The sequence below is a fragment of the Neoarius graeffei genome, chromosome 5 (genome assembly GCF_027579695.1).
Source record: "Neoarius graeffei isolate fNeoGra1 chromosome 5, fNeoGra1.pri, whole genome shotgun sequence".
Taxonomy (NCBI): domain Eukaryota; kingdom Metazoa; phylum Chordata; class Actinopteri; order Siluriformes; family Ariidae; genus Neoarius; species Neoarius graeffei.
Window position 1 is genome coordinate 47,198,092 of NC_083573.1, and position 18,175 is coordinate 47,216,266.

The 18,175-nt window shown below is 42.5% G+C and overlaps 1 protein-coding gene across 4 annotated transcripts in view; it reads left to right on the forward strand.

Annotated features, from left to right (window-relative positions):
• Nucleotides 1-18,175, forward strand: part of LOC132886776 (DENN domain-containing protein 4B-like) — a 119,400-nt gene that overhangs the window by 76,427 nt on the left and 24,798 nt on the right. For all 4 annotated transcript variants that reach the window (XM_060921833.1, XM_060921836.1, XM_060921835.1 and 1 more), the window contains exons 12-16: nucleotides 69-284; nucleotides 1,495-1,640; nucleotides 3,844-3,977; nucleotides 4,076-4,190; nucleotides 8,860-9,066. In XM_060921833.1, coding sequence (XP_060777816.1) covers nucleotides 69-284; nucleotides 1,495-1,640; nucleotides 3,844-3,977; nucleotides 4,076-4,190; nucleotides 8,860-9,066 — 818 coding nt within the window. The remainder of the gene's footprint in view (nucleotides 1-68; nucleotides 285-1,494; nucleotides 1,641-3,843; nucleotides 3,978-4,075; nucleotides 4,191-8,859; nucleotides 9,067-18,175) is intronic.

Here is an 18,175-nt window from a genome sequence, read left to right on the forward strand (position 1 = left end):
TAAAGGAGGGCTGGAGAGGTTCATTGACTTCTGGACAGGACTGAAACTGTTCATTCTTTTCTCTCTAGTCTGTACCCCTGGTCACGAAGAGGCGACCCTGGAATTCTTGCTGACAGATTACGATCTGATCTACGGGCGTCAAAAGCAGCTGGAGCTGGAGATCCAGGAGGCCTTCCTGCGCTTTATGAGCTGCCTCCTAAGAGGTTATCGCTCCTACCTCCTGCCCATCACCCAGGCTCCCTCTGACAGAACCACTGACTGCAGCTCTCTTTTCAATTTGCAGGGTGCGCTCCTGACCTACTCACACCCACTTAAAGTCTAATAAGCTGTTGAAGAGTTAGTAGCTGATCTGTTGACTTGTAGCAAAATCGTAGTGTCCTAGAATCACATCTGATACCCTGCTGTTAAATTAGATGTTGCGTATGATTGAGTAAATTGATGTCCATGATCTTCACGCAGGATAAATTCCTCACTGTATAATATTGTTTCTCCTGGTTACAGGGATGTGATTTTTCCGCGAATTCGCAGAATTCCGCTTTTTTCATCTCAAAACTTGAAGAAAATTTTTTTTCCGATTTTTCCCTCATCCACATTCGTATCCTATTCGTTCCGACTTTGTTTGAAAGATGGCAGCCTCGGATTTGCATCTTTACGCTCGATCACGGAGGCTGCCATCTTTCAACTCTTTGTTTGAAGCGAGCTTACGTACAGCTATCTAACAAGCGCGTTCATTGGTTGTTACAGAGCGATGAGCCAATCACGTACCTCGTTTCATCTCAATGACGTAATTGCGTAAATTATGTAATTACGTCAATGAGATGAAACGAGGTACGTGATTGGCTCATCGCTCTGTAACAACCAATGAACGCGCTTGTTAGATAGCTGTACGTAACTCGCTTCAAACAGAGTTGAAAGATGGCAGCCTCCGTGCTCGAGGCGTAAAGATGCAAATCGAGTTAAAGAAATCGACAGAATAATGAAAAAAAAGTTCCGCTGGGAATGGTTGGAGAAAAACCGTGGCTCGCCTCGGGGTGAATTACGTCACAAGGCGCGGGGCTAGCGGGCCCTGCTCGCGCTGGTTCTTTGGGGTGTGTGTGTGTGTGAGCGAGAGTGAGAGAGAGTGTGTGTGTGAGCGAGTGTGTGTGTGTGAGAGTGAGCGAGTGTGTGTGTGTCAGAGTTGCATGTTGACCATTAAATTGGCTTGAATTTGTTAATCATGACAAGTTTTTTCTTGTGTGTTTGCTTGCCATTTTAGTACAATTTTTAAGTCAGAAAACCCCAGAACCCAGGAGCTTCGGGGGGCTTCCCCCCCTTGTCCCCCCACCAGGCCGCTGCCCTGGACCAGCTGGGAGCCTGCGGCCCCCAGACCCCCGGCTAAAATTTTCAGATAATTTCACCAGCCCCAAATCACATCCCTTTGGTTAGGATGAGACACTCCAGAGTGGGTCTAGTCAGTTTGCAACACTAATCATAAATTTTGATGCTTCTCCTCAGGCTTTCTAAAGTCTCGAGATCGGACGCAGCAGAAGTTTTATTCCCATCTCACCAAGACTCAGATGTTCACACAGTTTATAGAAGAATGCTCCTTCGTCAGTGACAGACACGCATGCCTTGAATTCTTTGATGAGTGTGTTCAGAAGGTCTGTATGTTAGCATACTTTGTGTATTTTGTAATTGAAAATACTTTATTATTATTATTATTATTATTAATTTATTATTATTTTTAAATACCCCTGCTTCCTTCGGAGTGTGTGTGTGTGTGTGGGGGGGGGGGGGGGGGGGGGGGGGGGGGGTAATACTGGTTTATCTCTGTCCGTCCATCCGTATCTCTAGGGGTGTTCACACGGCAACTTTTACTCCGGTGTAGCACCGGGGCTGCCCCGGTAGAGCGTTCACACGGTACAAAGTTATACCGGTGTAGCCCCTGAAAGCTGCTTAAACCGGTGCAAATCTAACCCTGCTCGGGAGGTGGTTTAAGAAATTTACTCCGGAGTAAATGCTAGTTTGCGGGGCAGCACCGATATAAAATGGGCCGTCTGAACGCTACAGGGGTAGACTCGCTACGCGTGAGGAGAGTTGATTACATACGGGCATTGCATAATTTGCATCCTGGTATTTTGCGCTTCCAAAATGGCGAATATCAACAACAACAGAACTGTGTCTTCCAGTGTTGCCGGATTGGGCGGTTTTAAGTGCATTTTGGCGGATTTGAACATATTTTGGGCTGGAAAACGTCAGCAGTATCTGGCAACACTGGTGTCTTCATCCGCGTTGTTTTCCCGGCGCTTGGTGATGCCATGACAACCGGGAAAAGGAAGTACATTTTCACGCATGCGCATATTTCATTTCCGCATTATTACTATCGTATAGCACGGTCGCAAAAACTGCCGTGTGAACGCAAGTGGGGCTGCACCGGTGCTAACACGCTTCTCTCTAGTAAGCAGGTTTGTGACGTGTGAACGCTCCACAAAATTTACACCGGTGTTAGATATATCACAACAAAATACATCGATGCAAATATGTGCCGTGTGAACACCCCTTCTGTATTTCCATCTGTCTGAAACATCCTTTTCCTCAGCTACCACAAATCATAGCCAAACTTCAGCTTGGGGTTCTGTACCGCGTATACCGTTTTCAGGTCTGTCGCACATCGACTTCCTGTTTACCGACTGAATATATTTACAAAACCATATAGCGTGGATTTACAAAATTTTCATAACACTTTTCTCCGCAACTACAAATCACAACTGCTTGATATTTGGTACCGAGCTTCAGCTTGGGGTTCTATACCATGTATACCGTTTTCAGGTCTGTCACACATCGACTTCCTGTTTACCGACTGAATGTATTTATGAAACACACAGGGTGGATTTTGACACTATTTCAAGAAGCAAAATGCTATTTCAAAATGGCAGTTTACCAGGATGCTGTTTGAAATCCCTGGGAAGAGACACTGCTCTTTACTGACTTGTTTCAAGGTTAATTATTTGTTGAAGTCAACATTCATAATAAGCGTCCTATTCCTTCTGATATAAGCGAGAACGGGGGGATACGTAAGTGAGCAGTAGCTCACAGTTGATCTTGTTTAGTAAAAAGAATGGTTTTTCCCCCATAAGGTACTCGAGTAGTAGTCTGGTTAACACCAGACCATATCACAAGTGAAATATGGTCTGGAATCCGCCTATTGAATTTCTCGTAGGGGAGGTGTGGTTTACGATTGTCAACGGCCGTTTATTGGACGTTACGAATGTCTATCATTTGGCGTATACGTAGCCCATGGCCAATCATGGCAGTTGTACCCGGTGACGTAGTTAGAGCGGCGAAGAAGAGAAGGAAAGAGAAGGCAAAACAAAAAATAGGAAAACAATGGCACTGAACGATTACTGCCGTTTGTGCAAGACAAATATGAGAGAAGCTGGTTTGGTTAGTTTGGTTCGTATCACTCACCACCATGTTAAATGTGATCCGTAAACAGTCCCAAATAAACTACAAGCTTCCAAAAAAAAAAAACTACAAGCTTCCGTTTGTCGAGTAGTACGCGTCACCATCTTTCTACCCCTCCCCACTCTCTGATTGGCTCCCTAACTCAGGCGAGCCTTTAGACCATAGTTTCCATGCTGTCTTTTCAGATCGGAACGATTGTGCAAAGCAGCATGGGATTTCCCAGGCTACTCGAGTAGAGCAGTCTCACACTAGCCATGTTTCTATCCAAACATCTAAAATTTGAACATTTTCTTTGTATTTTTCATATAATAAAAATTCTTTGAAGGAAATGTATCTTGTATCTCACTCTTTCACACCACCAAACTCACTGTTTCTTATTTTTCTCTCTTCCCTGTGTAGGTGGATGTGGAGAAGCCTGAGGAGGTGAGGCTGATCGATCTTGATGAGACTCACAGTGGAGAGCACACAGTGTTTATAATGCCACCAGAGGAGCCTCAAGAACTTGATGGCTCTGAATGCCCTGCGCCCTACAGGTTAGCCCAGACACACAGTCAGGTTGTTCTTCACACACCCAGTTACAGCATATTGTAGCATTTTCTGTTATTTAACTTGTGTATATACATTGATCTAGCTATGAGACGTTTCCTGTTCTACATCCTGAGTTGTTTGACCGGCCTCAGGATCAGCTCCGTACCGCAGCGAAGGGAAGTGCCCCCAGTAGTCCCGCCCCTCGCCGTACCAAACAGGTACACCTTACTAAATGAATCCAAAGATGTAGTCAAGTCAAGTTTATTTCTATAGCGCTTTTAACAATAGACATTGTCGCAAAGCAGCTTTACAGAATTTGAATGATTTTAAACATGAGCTAATTTTATCCCTAATCTATCCCCTGAGCAAAACCTTTTTGTTTCATTATCATCCTTCTTTGATGGTTTATTTGTATATTAATGTTATAGAGCATTATTTTTTTTTTAAATCTGAGAATCTGGTTAATCTAGAATACAGCTAGGGTTTTGTTTTGTTTGTTTACGGTATAATGCTTATGACGTTTATAAGATGACTATAAAATAAAATTAACATGTTTCTGGTTGCGTGCTGATTCAACCTTTGGCTCATTAATTCTTTACCCCTTAATGACGACCCCATGCATGCACCATAATTATGACATTTGACGACTGAATTTGCCTCGACATACGTATTTTACCCTTTACTGGTATCCCAGGTGAATATTTATGATAAAACGTATGAATTTTGAAAAGATAATTGAGCAACGTTATATAAAGCATCTTTGTAAAGTTGCAGTAATCATTTATTGTACACCATTTGACATGAATTCTTCATGTAAAATGTGAAGATTGGTTTTCACACAGGTATTCCTCACCTTTCAAACACTACCTGTGAGTTGCTGAATGTTGAAACAACTTTGAGTGATTTTTGTATTCTGTGTCATGCCCTCTTTTCAAAAATGTATGATGTGTCATGATTGTGGGGCGGCACGGTGGTGGAGTGGTTAGCGCTGTCGCCTCACAGCAAGAAGGTCCGGGTTCGAGCCCCGTGGCCGACGAGGGCCTTTCTGTGCGGAGTTTGCATGTTCTCCCCGTGTCCGCGTGGGTTTCCTCCGGGTGCTCCGGTTTCCCCCACAATCCAAAGACATGCAGGTTAGGCTAACTGGTGACTCTAAATTGACCGTAGGTGTGAATGTGAGTGTGAATGGTTGTCTGTGTCTATGTGTCAGCCCTGTGATGACCTGGCGACTTGTCCAGGGTGTACCCCGCCTTTCACCCGTAGTCAGCTGGGATAGGCTCCAGCTTGCCTGCGACCCTGTAGAACAGGATAAAGCGGCTAGAGATAATGAGATGAGATGTCGTGATTGTTTGAACATAATGGAGAAAACTGATATGAACAAAACCTTGTCTTTAGACTTTTTTTCTTGTAAATACAGTTAGGTCCATAAATATTTGGACAGAGACAACATTTTTCTAATTTTGGTTCTGTACATTACCACAATGAATTGTGAACAAAACAATTCAGATGCAGTTGAAGTTCAGACTTTCAGTTTTAATTCAGTGGGTTGAACAAAATGATTGCATAAAAATGTAAGGAACTAAAGCATTTTTTAAACACAATCCCTTCATTTCAGGGGCTCAAAAGTAATTGGACAAATTAAATAATTGTAAATAAAATGTTCATTTCTAATACTTGGTTGAAAACCCTTTGTTGGCAATGACTGCCTGAAGTCTTGAACTCATGGACATCACCAGACGCTGTGTTTCCTCCTTTTTAATGCTCTGCCAGGCCTTTACTGCAGCGGTTTTCAGTTGCTGTTCGTTTGTGGGCCTTTCTGTCTGAAGTTTAGTCTTTAACAAGTCAAATGCATGCTCAATTGGGTTGAGATTAGGTGACTGACTTGGCCATTCAAGAATATTCCACTTCTTTGCTTTAATAAACTCCTGGGTTGCTTTGGCTTTATGTTTTGGGTCATTGTCCATCTGTATTATGAAACGCCAACCAGTCAGTTTGGCTGGATTTGAGCACACAGTATGTCTCTGAATACCTCAGAATTCATCCGGCTGCTTCTGTCCTGTGTCACATCATCAATGAACACTAGTGACCCAGTGCCACTGGCAGCCATGCATGCCCAAGCCATCACACTGCCTCCGCCGTGTTTTACAGATGATGTGGTATGCTTTGGATTATGAGCTGTACCACGCCTTCGCCATACTTTTTTCTTTCCATCATTCTGGTAGAGGTTGATCTTGGTTTCATCTTTCCAAAGAATGTTCTTCCAGAACTGTGCTGGCTTGTTTAGATGTTTTTTAGCAAAGTCCAATCTAGCCTTTTTATTCTTGAGGGTTATGAGTGGCTTGCACCGTGCAGTGAACCCTCTGTATTTACTTTCATGCAGTCTTCTCTTTATGGTAGATTTGGATATTGATACGCCTACCTCCTGGAGAGTGTTGTTCACTTGGTTGGCTGTTGTGAAGGGGTTTCTCTTCACCATGGAAATTATTCTGCGATCATCCACCACTGTTGACTTTTGTGAGCGTCCAGGTCTTTTTGCATTGATGAGTTCACCAGTGCTTTCTTTCTTTCTCAGGATGTACCAAACTGTAGATTTTGCCACTCCTAATATTGTAGCAATTTCTCGGATGGGTTTTTTTCTGTTTTCGCAGCTTAAGGATGGCTTGTTTCACCTGCATGGAGAGCTCCTTTGACTGCATGTTTTCTTCATAGCAAAATCTTCCAAATGCAAGCACCACACCTCAAATCAACTCCAGGCCTTTTATCTGCTTAATTGAGAATGACATAACGAAGGAATTGCCCACACCTGCCCATGAAATAGCCTTTGAGTCAATTGTCCAATTACTATTGGTTCCTTTAAAAACAGGGTGGCACATGTTAAGGAGCTGAAACTCCTAAACCCTTCATCCAATTTTAATGTGGATACCCTCAAATGAAAGCTGAAAGTCTGGACTTTGTCCATGTCCATTATATACAGTGGGGCAAAAAAGTATTTAGTCAGTCACCAATTGTGCAAGTTCTCCCACTTAAAAAGATGAGAGAGGCCTGTAATTTTCATCATAGGTATACTTCAACTATGAGAGACAAAATGAGAAAAAAAATCCAGAAAATCACATTGTCTGATTTTTAAAGAATTTATTTGCAAATTATGGTGGAAAAAAAGTATTTGGTCAATAACAAAAGTTCATCTCAATACTTTGTTATATACCCTTTGTTGGCAGTGACGGAGGTCAAACGTTTTCTGTAAGTCTTCACAAGGTTTTCACACACTGTTGCTGGTATTTTGGCCCATTCCTCCATGCAGATCTCCTCTAGAGCAGTGATGTTTTGGGGCTGTTGCTGGGCAACACGGACTTTCAACTCCCTCCAAAGATTTTCTATGGGGTTGAGATCTGGAGACTGGCTAGGCCACTCCAGGACCTTGAAATGCTTCTTACGAAGCCACTCCTTTGTTGCCCGGGCGGTGTGTTTGGGATCACTGTCATGCTGAAAGACCCAGCCACGTTTCATCTTCAATGCCCTTGCTGATGGAAGGAGGTTTTCACTCAAAATCTCACGATACATGGCCCCATTCATTCTTTCCTTTACACGGATCAGTCGTCCTGGTCCCTTTGCAGAAAAACAGCCCCAAAGCATGATGTTTCCACCCCCATGCTTCACAGTAGGTATGATGTTCTTTGGATGCAACTCAGCATTCATTCTGCTCCAAACACGACAAGTTGAGTTTTTACCAAAAAGTTCTATTTTGGTTTCATCTGACCTATGACATTCTCCCAGTCCTCTTCTGGATCATCCAAATGCTCTCTAGCAAACTTCAGACGGGCCTGGACATGTACTGGCTTAAGCAGGGGGACACGTCTGGCACTGCTGGATTTGAGTCCCTGGCGGCGTAGTGTGTTACTGATGGTAGCCTTTGTTACTTTGGTCCCAGCTCTCTGCAGGTCATTCACTAGGTCCCCCCGTGTGGTGCTGGGATTTTTGCTCACCGTTCTTGTGATCATTTTGACCCCGCGGGGTGAGATCTTGCGTGGAGCCCCAGATCAAGGGAGATTATCAGTGGTCTTGTATGTCTTCCATTTTCTAATAATTGCTCCCACAGTTGATTTCTTCACACCAAGCTGCTTACCTATTGCAGATTCAGTCTTCCCAGCCTGGTGCAGGTCTACAATTTTGTTTCTGGTGTCCTTTGACAGCTCTTTGGTCTTGACCATAGTGGAGTTTGGAGTGTGACTGTTTGAGGTTGTGGACAGGTGTGTTTTATACTGATAACGAGTTCAAACAGGTGCCATTAATACAGGTAACGAGTGGAGGACAGAGGAGCCTCTTAAAGAAGAAGTTACAGGTCTGTGAGAGCCAGAAATCTTGCTTGTTTGTAGGTGACCAAATACTTATTTTACCGAGGAATTTACCAATTAATTCATTAAAAATCCTACAATGTGATTTCCTGGATTCTTTTCCCCCCATTCTGTCGCTCATAGTTGAAGTGTACCTATGATGAAAATTACAGGCCTCTCTCATCTTTTTAAGTGGGAGAACTTGCACAATTGGTGGCTGACTAAATACTTTTTTGCCCCACTGTAACTATAACTTGAATATGTTTCAGTAAACAGGTAAAAAAAAAAAAAAAAATTTGTGTCAGTGTCCAAATATATATGGACCTAACTGTATGTTCTAAGGGTGAACGGTATATACATATGCAAAGGTGGCTGTAGCAACTCCTTTAAGGGGTAAAGAGTTAAGTTTCATCTATACAAATTATCTTTGGGCATTTATTCACACACCTTTTTGTGTCCTTCTGAAGGGCTCTGTCTGTGTGCGCACTTTAATGTCTTTTTCGTGGACTATAATAACAATATAACGGTGTAATCTCTTTCTGTCCATTCTGTTCTACAGGAGATCAAACTGGCTCAGAAATGTGCACAGAAGTACTCTGCAGTACCAGACATGTGGTCCAAGTGTCTGCTGGGCCACTGTTATGGTCTGTGGTTCATCTACCTGCCCACATTTGTTCGGGCTGAGAGCACCAAGGTGCGGGCACTGCACACTGCCTATGAGGTCCTCAAGCACATGGAGACACGGAAGGTGGTGCTGCCCGATGAGGTGAGACCTCATACCAAGCACTGACGTATGACATGAGTGTGATAAAGCCCTTTTACATGACTCCAGAGTCAGACGAGACTTCACCGCCTCCCTTTATGCCCTCAGTATTCGAGATGAGCAATGTCAGTGCTGTCTCCTCCGATTTCCTCATGCAAAAAATCTTTTCATGCACTTTAATTAATTAATAGTGTCATATTTACAGTGCCAATCAAAAGTTTGGACACATCATCTTATTCAATGGTTTTTCTTTATTTTAATTCATTAAAAGACACTTCATGTCTTAAAGTAATGACGGATGTCGTTTCTCTTTATTAGTTGAGCAGTTCTTAAAAGTCTTAAATTTAATATTCCAAAATTAAGGCCTTAAAGTCTTTAAATTGCTTTAAATTCTTAATTTTTTAAACAAAGGTCTTAAATTTACTCATACTATTCTACAATGTGAAAACGTGGGTTTTGCGTAACATCAGTGAATTTCTTGGAGTACGCGCAAAGAGAGAAACAATATTGATACATTTTCGCGCCGGTGTTCTGATAAACTGTCCTACACGTCAGTGTGTCCTACAAAGCCCCACTGCGCATGTGCAGAGCACGAAATGTCATTTCATGGCATTTGAACAGATTTTTGTCCTACATCAGCTGTGCTATAAACGGTGCAGATTAACGGCGTGCATTCAATCTTTACTACTTAATCTAACATAATGCTGATTTCTAACCATTGCGTGAGTCTTGCAATACATCTGAAAAATCTCCCCTTCACGATCTTCCACCAAAGCGCTTCAACTTCTGACCTATCTGATCAAACGTAAAGATAACTTGAAAGAGAACAAGTTATATTACTTCATTTATTTGAGGCAACGAGTTTCCACCTTTTTTCAAGTAAGCTTAACTTATTCTTTTTTACAGTGAGTGTAGTATATTCTGGTGGGGTCATTTGGTGGGGGAATTGTCAAAACTTCCTACATTCATATGTTAATGTAAAGGCATATTCTGATGGTCATTGAGTTGTCAGAAAGTCCTGCATTCATATATTAAAGTAAAAGAATATTCTCTGACGAGGTCGTTTGAACTGTCAGAACGTCCTACACTCCTATCTTAATGTAGAAGCATATGTCAGAACACCCTACATTCATATATTGTAAAAACATATTCCGATAGTCATTTGAATAGTCAAAACGTCCTACTTACTGTAGAAGCATATTCTGACGGGGTCATATGAGTTGTCAGAACATCCTGCGGCGTCATTTGAATTGTAAGAACGTCCTACACTCATATTTTAATGTAGAAGCATATTCTGAAGGGGTCTTTTGAATTGTCAGAACATCCTACATTCATTTATTAATGTAGAAGCATATTCTGATGGGGTCATATGAGTTGTGAGAACGTCCTGCAGCGTCATTTGAATTGTAATAACGTCCTACACTCATTTTAATAAAGCAAATGAATAGTGACAAAAAAAACTATTAATTCTACATATTCTGACAGGGTCGATTGAAGAGTCAGAGCGTCCTAGATTCATATGAATGTAAAACAGTGGCGGCTGGTAGCCTTTCAAACAGGGGAGGCTGGTCGGTTACGATATTTCCAGATTTTAAAAGAAAAAACATCAATTTTGCCCATACTCTTGCCTCTGATCTGGCTGATTGTTGGCAGGGTCACAAACTGTGAAATAACAGGTTCTTTTGGCCCATTAGCCTACTGTCCAATATACATGATGGTGGTGTTGGGGGGGGTATATTTTAACATTTTAAAATTGTGGCATGTTGTTTAAAAATTGATCATTATTGAAAGCAGCTGTTTGTCAGGAACCTCAGCAGTAGAGCTGGGTGCCACACATTTCATTCAATGACACTTTCCCTATATTTTACTTATTTTGACTGAGAAATGTTTTATTGACAATTTTGATAACCCTTCACTTTTAATCCAGGTCTGTAGTGTGAAATGTTCTTGGCTGTGTTTTTGTTTAAAAATGTTTTCCAAATTGTAGCGGTGTTTAATTCATATCCAGAAAAATATATATTCCAATATAATATACTCAGCATAAACATTTTAAATAGATTCTATATTTTTGGTCCATCCATGACATATTACTAAAGTAGCCTATTTACTGTTGTTGATGTGGATCACTTGCTGTTAGCCAATTCACTTTCTCGTACCAGGAGAGCTGAAAGGAACGAGTATTATTCCCTACCTTTTTCACCAAGTCACTTTGAGGCGTTGGTCTACCCTGCTCTTTAATTTTAATTTTTTCCTCGAAAGGAAGACTGGCAAATAGCTTCGCCAAAATTAAATCAGCAATGCTTGGCATCCGTGCGCAGCTTTCTTGCTAGCTGACTAGCCCCCTCAAGTTCAGTCACTCAAATAAACAACATTTCTGGAACTAAGATAGCAAACTTGACAACACTATACACTTTATTTACAATGAAAATGTATACAAACTAAAAAAGCTGGTAGAAACCGTATGTAATGAATGAAATCGAAATGTAAGCTGATCTCTTACAATACACCACAGCACTTGCGAATCCTCATGGGACTGAACTGAAATTCACCGCTGCCTGTCTATAGTTGAAACGAGCTGTCAATCAAAGAAAATATCCGGCCGCTTTCACCAATCACCAGTCTCCTCGCAGAAACTGCCATGTCCCTCCCATGTGAGGCTTGGAGTCCGTAGGCGGGCATTTTCGCAGTATTTGTCCAATAACCGTCTTGCATTTTGAGATTGAAAAGCGCAGAGCTCCCAATGCCATTGGTGCACTGAGTCTGCGCTGCATCGCGCTGTCACGAGGGGGAAAAACTCACGCGCACATTAAAGTTATAAGGGCATTTTTAGAGGAGGCTGAGCCTCCCTCATTGTCTTAGAGCAATCGCCCGTGATGTAAAAGCATATTCTGACGGAGTCGTTTGAATTGTCAGGACGTCCTACATTCATATGAATTCTGACAGGGTTGGTGGACGTTGTATCAATGTAGAAGCATGTTCTTTGCAGAGGGAAAAACCGCGAACTATGACTAAAAGTTAAAGTTGAATCACACTCTAGGATTTCCTGCAATGTAGGACTGCTCGACAGACATGTCTGACATCCCCTCCTACCGTAAGACGCTTCACGGATGTAGGACCGTTTATCAGAACACCGGCACAATTGTCGGAGTCCGTGGTGGAGAGGAGACTCTACGAATCGCAGCATGGGGAAGTGTCGTTTTAATCAGCAGTGGCTTTCAGATGAAAGATATCGTGATTGGGTGAGGGAGGTTCCTGGAAGCGACATTGAAGCAAGACACTGTGTTTGTCGAAAGACCTTCAAGTTGTCCACTATAGGTCATTTCGCTTTAGAGTCTCACATGAAGAGCTCAAAGCACATTGCATCTGCCCTGCACCGCCACCAGCCCATCGCTCAGTTCTGCATGGTTCAATCTCCGAATGCACCTGGAGTTGGCACTAGCACCACTGTCGAACGTCAGCAGCATCAGCCAAGCCAGACATCATCGGCACGGCTAGCAACAACACAAGGGCCGAGCAGTGGCATGATGGGTGTCGGTGGAACCCCAACACTTCGGGCAGAGGTGCTCTGGATTTTAAAAACAATTACGGAACACCACTCGTACAGCTCGAATGAGGGCATAAGCGAACTCTTTAAGGCTATGTTCCCAGACTCGGAAGTCGCTACATCATTGTCCTGTGGAAAAAACAAAACGTCTTACATAACAAAATTCGGTCTTGCTCCTTATATAACGAAGGAGTTGGTCAAAGACGTTAACGAGGCAAGTGGTGGATTCGTCGTAATGTTCGACAAAAGTCTTAACAAGACGACGAAAAATAAACAAATGGACATCCACCTCCGGTACTGGAGTGGCGACCGTGTGAACTCCAGATATCTTGGCTCCCAGTTTATGGGTCATGCAAAAGCTGAAGACCTACTGAAACATTTTAAAGTAAGTGTTTGTGATCGTTTGCGTTGTGAATCGTTTGTGATTGTGTATCGCTTCACGGAGGTGCCTTAAAGGTTCCTCTAACATCAGGACTTCGTTCGTCTGTTGTGTCTGCAAGGAGCAGATACAGAATGCACCTCGAAACCGAAAAGCAAAAAAAAGACATCAGAAGCACAGGGCCTGAAGCGAAACGCAATTGAGGAGGAATTGCAGCAATTGAAAAAGAAAAGGTTATCTGTTCAGCAAGTGCCTAGTGAGGGATGCAGACAGTTTAGCAGAGAAGGCGGAAACGAAACAAGGGAGCAAGATGGCTGAATTAATTTCAAAATCAAATGCTTTCAGGATGAGCCACAGAGAAAAACAGGCCGAACTGAGGAATGTAGATGAGGAGATTGTTGCCAAAGGTGTTCAGCTTAGAAACCTATAGGTACTATTGTAATTTCATGTTATTGTGATCTACTGACACCACTCTATCTGTCTCTCTCTCTCTCTCTCTCTCTCTCTCTCATATATATCTGTCTATCGCTCGGTCTCTCCTGTCTGTCTATCTCCTATCTATCTGTCGGTCTGTCTCTCTCTCTTAACTGTCTACCACTCTGTCTGTCCTATCCATCTATATATCTCACGATTCTATCTATATCTTTTTAGCTTTCCTCTCTCCTATCTATCTCTTATGTCTGTCTACCAGTCTATGTGTTATCTATCTATTAGGGCTGTCGAAGTTAACGCGTTATTAGTGCGTTAACGCAATTTAATTTGATCGCGATTAAAAAAAAAATGACGGCGTTATCGCAGGGTATTTAAACAACAGTGAATTGGGCTCATCTTGGTAAGGAACAATGCAGATTTTCGTGGGTGACTAGCATGCAAAATAAAGCTAGTTATAACATTAACTTTGTGGTAAAACGTAGCTCTACAACTTGTCAAATAAACCCACAACATGGTCAGTTAAACTGTAGTCTGCATATGCGATGCGGTGCGAGTTCCGTTTACTTTCACTTTACCGGGTGAAATGTGTTGATTTCTGATGGGCTACGATCGGGAATGCGCACATTTCCTTTATCTCCACCTGTAGATTGTAGGTAGCCTAGCGATTTCCAAATAGCCTACTGCTTCACTTGAATGAACTTGCAGGAGTCAAACTACTTCCTCTTTACTCTTCGAAGTGTAGCTTGCAGCCATTACAGTTGAGAAAAAAAATATATAGTCTGTTATTTCTCCAAATCGTATTTTGCACATAGCCTACAGTATGCCCAACAGATGTCTGATGGGCTACATTGGAAAGAATATGCTGCATGCCTAGATCTAATATCACAACCCGAATGCCAAATAATTGTGCATTAGGCCTATATATTGTCTATCATAGAGAAGATGAGCCTTATAATTGACATGGAGCATCAGAGCATATATTCAAATGTGTGCTCTGATGTAGAAATGTATTTGAGTACAATTTAAACAGATGTTTAAAGATTTTTTTTTGCGATTAATCGCGATTAACTACATAATTTTATGAGATTAATCGCGATTAAAAATTTTAATCGTTTGACAGCCCTACTATCTATATTATGTCTATCGCTCTCTCCTATCAATCTCTTATCCATCTGTATACCTCTTTCCTATCTATCTATTTATCTCATTGTGTCTCTTATCTATCCACCTCCACATCTATGTCTTCCCTCCCTCCCTTGTTTACTAGGAGTATTTACATTTCTTTTTATTTTTCAAAATGTAAAATGGTTGAAGCCAGTTGAATGCTGGGAAACTAAGACAAAGAGTTTGTCTGTTTATCATCTCTGGGTGCATGGTCATAATTAGTTTAGAGACAGTTCTTTAGGCCTTGAGTTGGGCCCTCAGTTTGGCTTTTTGACTTGTGAGTGCACACCATTGTACCAATGTATTGGTACGCCAATTGCATTTTTGTGCACCTTTAAGAGACTTTAGGCTTACCTCTTTTCTATCGATCTATCTATCTCTATCTCTCTTCCCATCTATCCCCCTCGTCTCTTATCTATCTGTGCCCCTCTGTATCTCTCTCCCTCCCTTGTTTACAAGGGTACAAAATGTAAAATGGTTGAAGCAAGTGCTGGGAAACTAAGACAAAGAGTTTGTCTGTTTAGAGTGTTGTGAATGTTTTGATATTTTATTTAAAAAAAAATACACCCACATCACTTTTTTATTTTAAGTATCATCTCTGGGTGCATGGTCATAATTAGTTCAGAGACAGTTCTTTAGGCCTCGAGTGAGGCCCTCAGTTTGGCTTTTTGACTGGTGAGTGCACACCTTTGGCATTAACGTGTTGGTATGCCTATTGCATTTTTGTGTACCTTTAAGGCCATGACTTGGTTTAGACTTGTTTTTTTGTCTTGAATGTGAAGATTCGACAAGCAATGCACATAACGACTTAAGTATATAACTTTTATAATAAAAGTATTTTTACTTGAAACATTTGTCATTATTGGGAATTTGATCTGGTGTTCTACGACCGCATAATGGGTGCGATGTAGGTCTTAATTCTCATTTAAGTGGTCTTAAAAAGGTCTTAAATTTATGGTGGTCAAACCTGGGGAAACCCTGTCTTGACATATGGATTACTACAGTTGTGGAATAGGGCTATTTACTGTATTTTTATTATTTACTGTTTGATCTCAAACACGGGCGGCATGGTGGTGTAGTGGTTAGCGCTGTCGCCTCACAGCAAGAAGGTCCGGGTTCGAGCCCCGTGGCCGGCGAGGGCCTTTCTGTGCGGAGTTTGCATGTTCTCCCCGTGTCTGCGTGGGTTTCCTCCGGGTGCTCCGGTTTCCCCCACAGTCCAAAGACATGCAGGTTAGGGTAACTGGTGACTCTAAATTGACCGTAGGTGTGAATGTGAGTGTGAATGGTTGTGTGTCTATGTGTCAGCCCTGTGATGACCTGGCGACTTGTCCAGGGTGTACCCCGCCTTTCGCCCGTAGTCAGCTGGGATAGGCTCCAGCTTGCCTGCGACCCTGTAGAGCGGCTAGAGATGATATGAGATGAGATGATCTCAAATACATTCATGTTAAAACTGTTATCACATTGTCTGTTCTCACCCAAATGAGGACGGGTTCCCTTTTGAGTCTGGTTCCTCTCGAGGTTTCTTCCTTGTGTCGTCTGAGGGAGTTTTTCCTTGCCGCTGTCGCCACAGGCTTGCTCATTGGGGATAGATTAGGGATAAAATTAGCTCATGTTTAAAGTCATTCAAATTCTGTAAAGCTGCTTTGCGACAATGTCTATTGTTAAAAGTGCTATAGAAATAAACTTGACTTAAGAAGGCAAGAAATTGCACTAATTTAACTTTTGACGAGGCAGAGCTGTTAATTGAAAAGCATTCCAGGTGACTACCTCATGAAGCTGGTTAAGATAATGCCGATAGCGTACAAAGCGTCATCAAGGTAAACACTGGCTACTCTGAAGAATCTAAAATATGAAACTTTTTTTTTTGCTTCCCACATAATTCCATACATGTTCCATATGCTATTTCATAGTTTTGATGTCTTCAGTATTGTTCTACAATATAGAAAATAATACAGAAAAACCTCTGAATGAGTACGTGTCCAAACTTTTGACTGGTACCCTCTGTTCGTTGCCCTTCACTGGCTGCCTGTTGCAGCTCGCATCAAATTTTAAGATGTTGATGCCAGCATACCCCAGAGACAGATCTGACCCTACACGCCAGCCAGATCCCTATGCCCTGCTGCTACTGGTCGTCTGGCCCCTCCTCCTCCTCTCTGCTCCTGGCCAGCCTGCTCAAGACTGCTGTCTGTCCCAGCTCCCCGTTGGTGGAATGACCTTCCTATCGAGGTCAGAACTGCCAACTCCCTAACCACCTTCAAGCGAAGACTGAAGACCCACCTCTTCAGGCTGCACCTCTCCGCTGCTTCCCTGTGCGCTGTGTAATCACGTAGCTGTCTTGGCTGACCAACCCAGACTGTGTATTGTCTAGCCTGGTCATCATTAGCCGTTTGGAGTTTTTATTTTTCTCTATTTAGTTGTACTTTGTACGGTTGGCTTGTTTTCCTCGGCTGATTGTTGTTACTTCAACAGAATATTACACTAGATGTTATTCTGTCACTTGTTCATTTGGCACTTTCTTGTCTAGAAGTTCAGCATAGAGCCCTGCACTCCCGCGGGAGTCCCGCGGGACCCGACGCAAAGCAGTGCGGCGCGGGACAAATTTTGAAAGCTCATTGCGGGCGCGGGCGGGAGGGGGAGTGCACAATGCGGGAGCGGGCGGGAGAGGTGATAAGCTGCAGTCCAGCTAACTAAAAACGTGTTTAAAATTTATAAATTATTAATTTATGTCTATCATATATAATTTGTGCTGGATATTTTATTTGGCATTAATAAAAACATTTTAAGATGCCTAAATTTGTGGATGTGGTCTAATCTCTCGTACGTTTCCGATTCCTTTCTGCTCTTCCGTGTTTGAGATCTCCGATCATGGCAGAAGAGCAGAGCTCCTCTAGTGAAGCTCACAGTGCTTCAGAAGTAAGTGCTGCTTTAAAAAGAGGTACATTTCAGACCAAGTTGGTACTACAGCTTTGGGAAACAGTCGTTTTTTGGATGTTAGTTAGTTCAAACTTGTATCGTACCATATTGGTTTAATGCTAACTTGGTTGGTTGTTTGGGAAACGCACCCCTGAACGTGAGCTGTAGATATTTATGCTCAAATCCACTCAAAGTAGGGGGCGGGGCACCATCACACTGTGTCTTTAAATTATATTAATTTCTTATAGGCCTACTTGTATTTCCTAGAATGTAAATGTGAGGAGTGACACATAAGCTATGTGCAATGTACAATATTCTTAATATCCACTGTAGATTTTGGTAGGTGTGTTGGGTATCTCTGTAAAGCCTCAGCTGCGCATGCCACCTGGCAACGTGCACCCTTGCTACGTGTGCTAGGTGAAGGATCGGTCAGTGGAGAGCTCAGTTAAGCTCAGCATGTTTAATTCCCCAAGCCAATGACAAGAACTTTCGTGAGAATAACGCGAACGTCTGCATCATGCGGGATTTGCGGGCGGGAGCGGGACAAAATATGGCAGGCGGGAGCGGGACTGAAAATCATAATTCTTTGCGGGAGCGGGACTGCACAATGCGGGAGCGGGACTGAAAATTCTGTCCCGCGCAGACCTCTAGTTCAGCACTTGTTGTACGTCGCTCTGGAT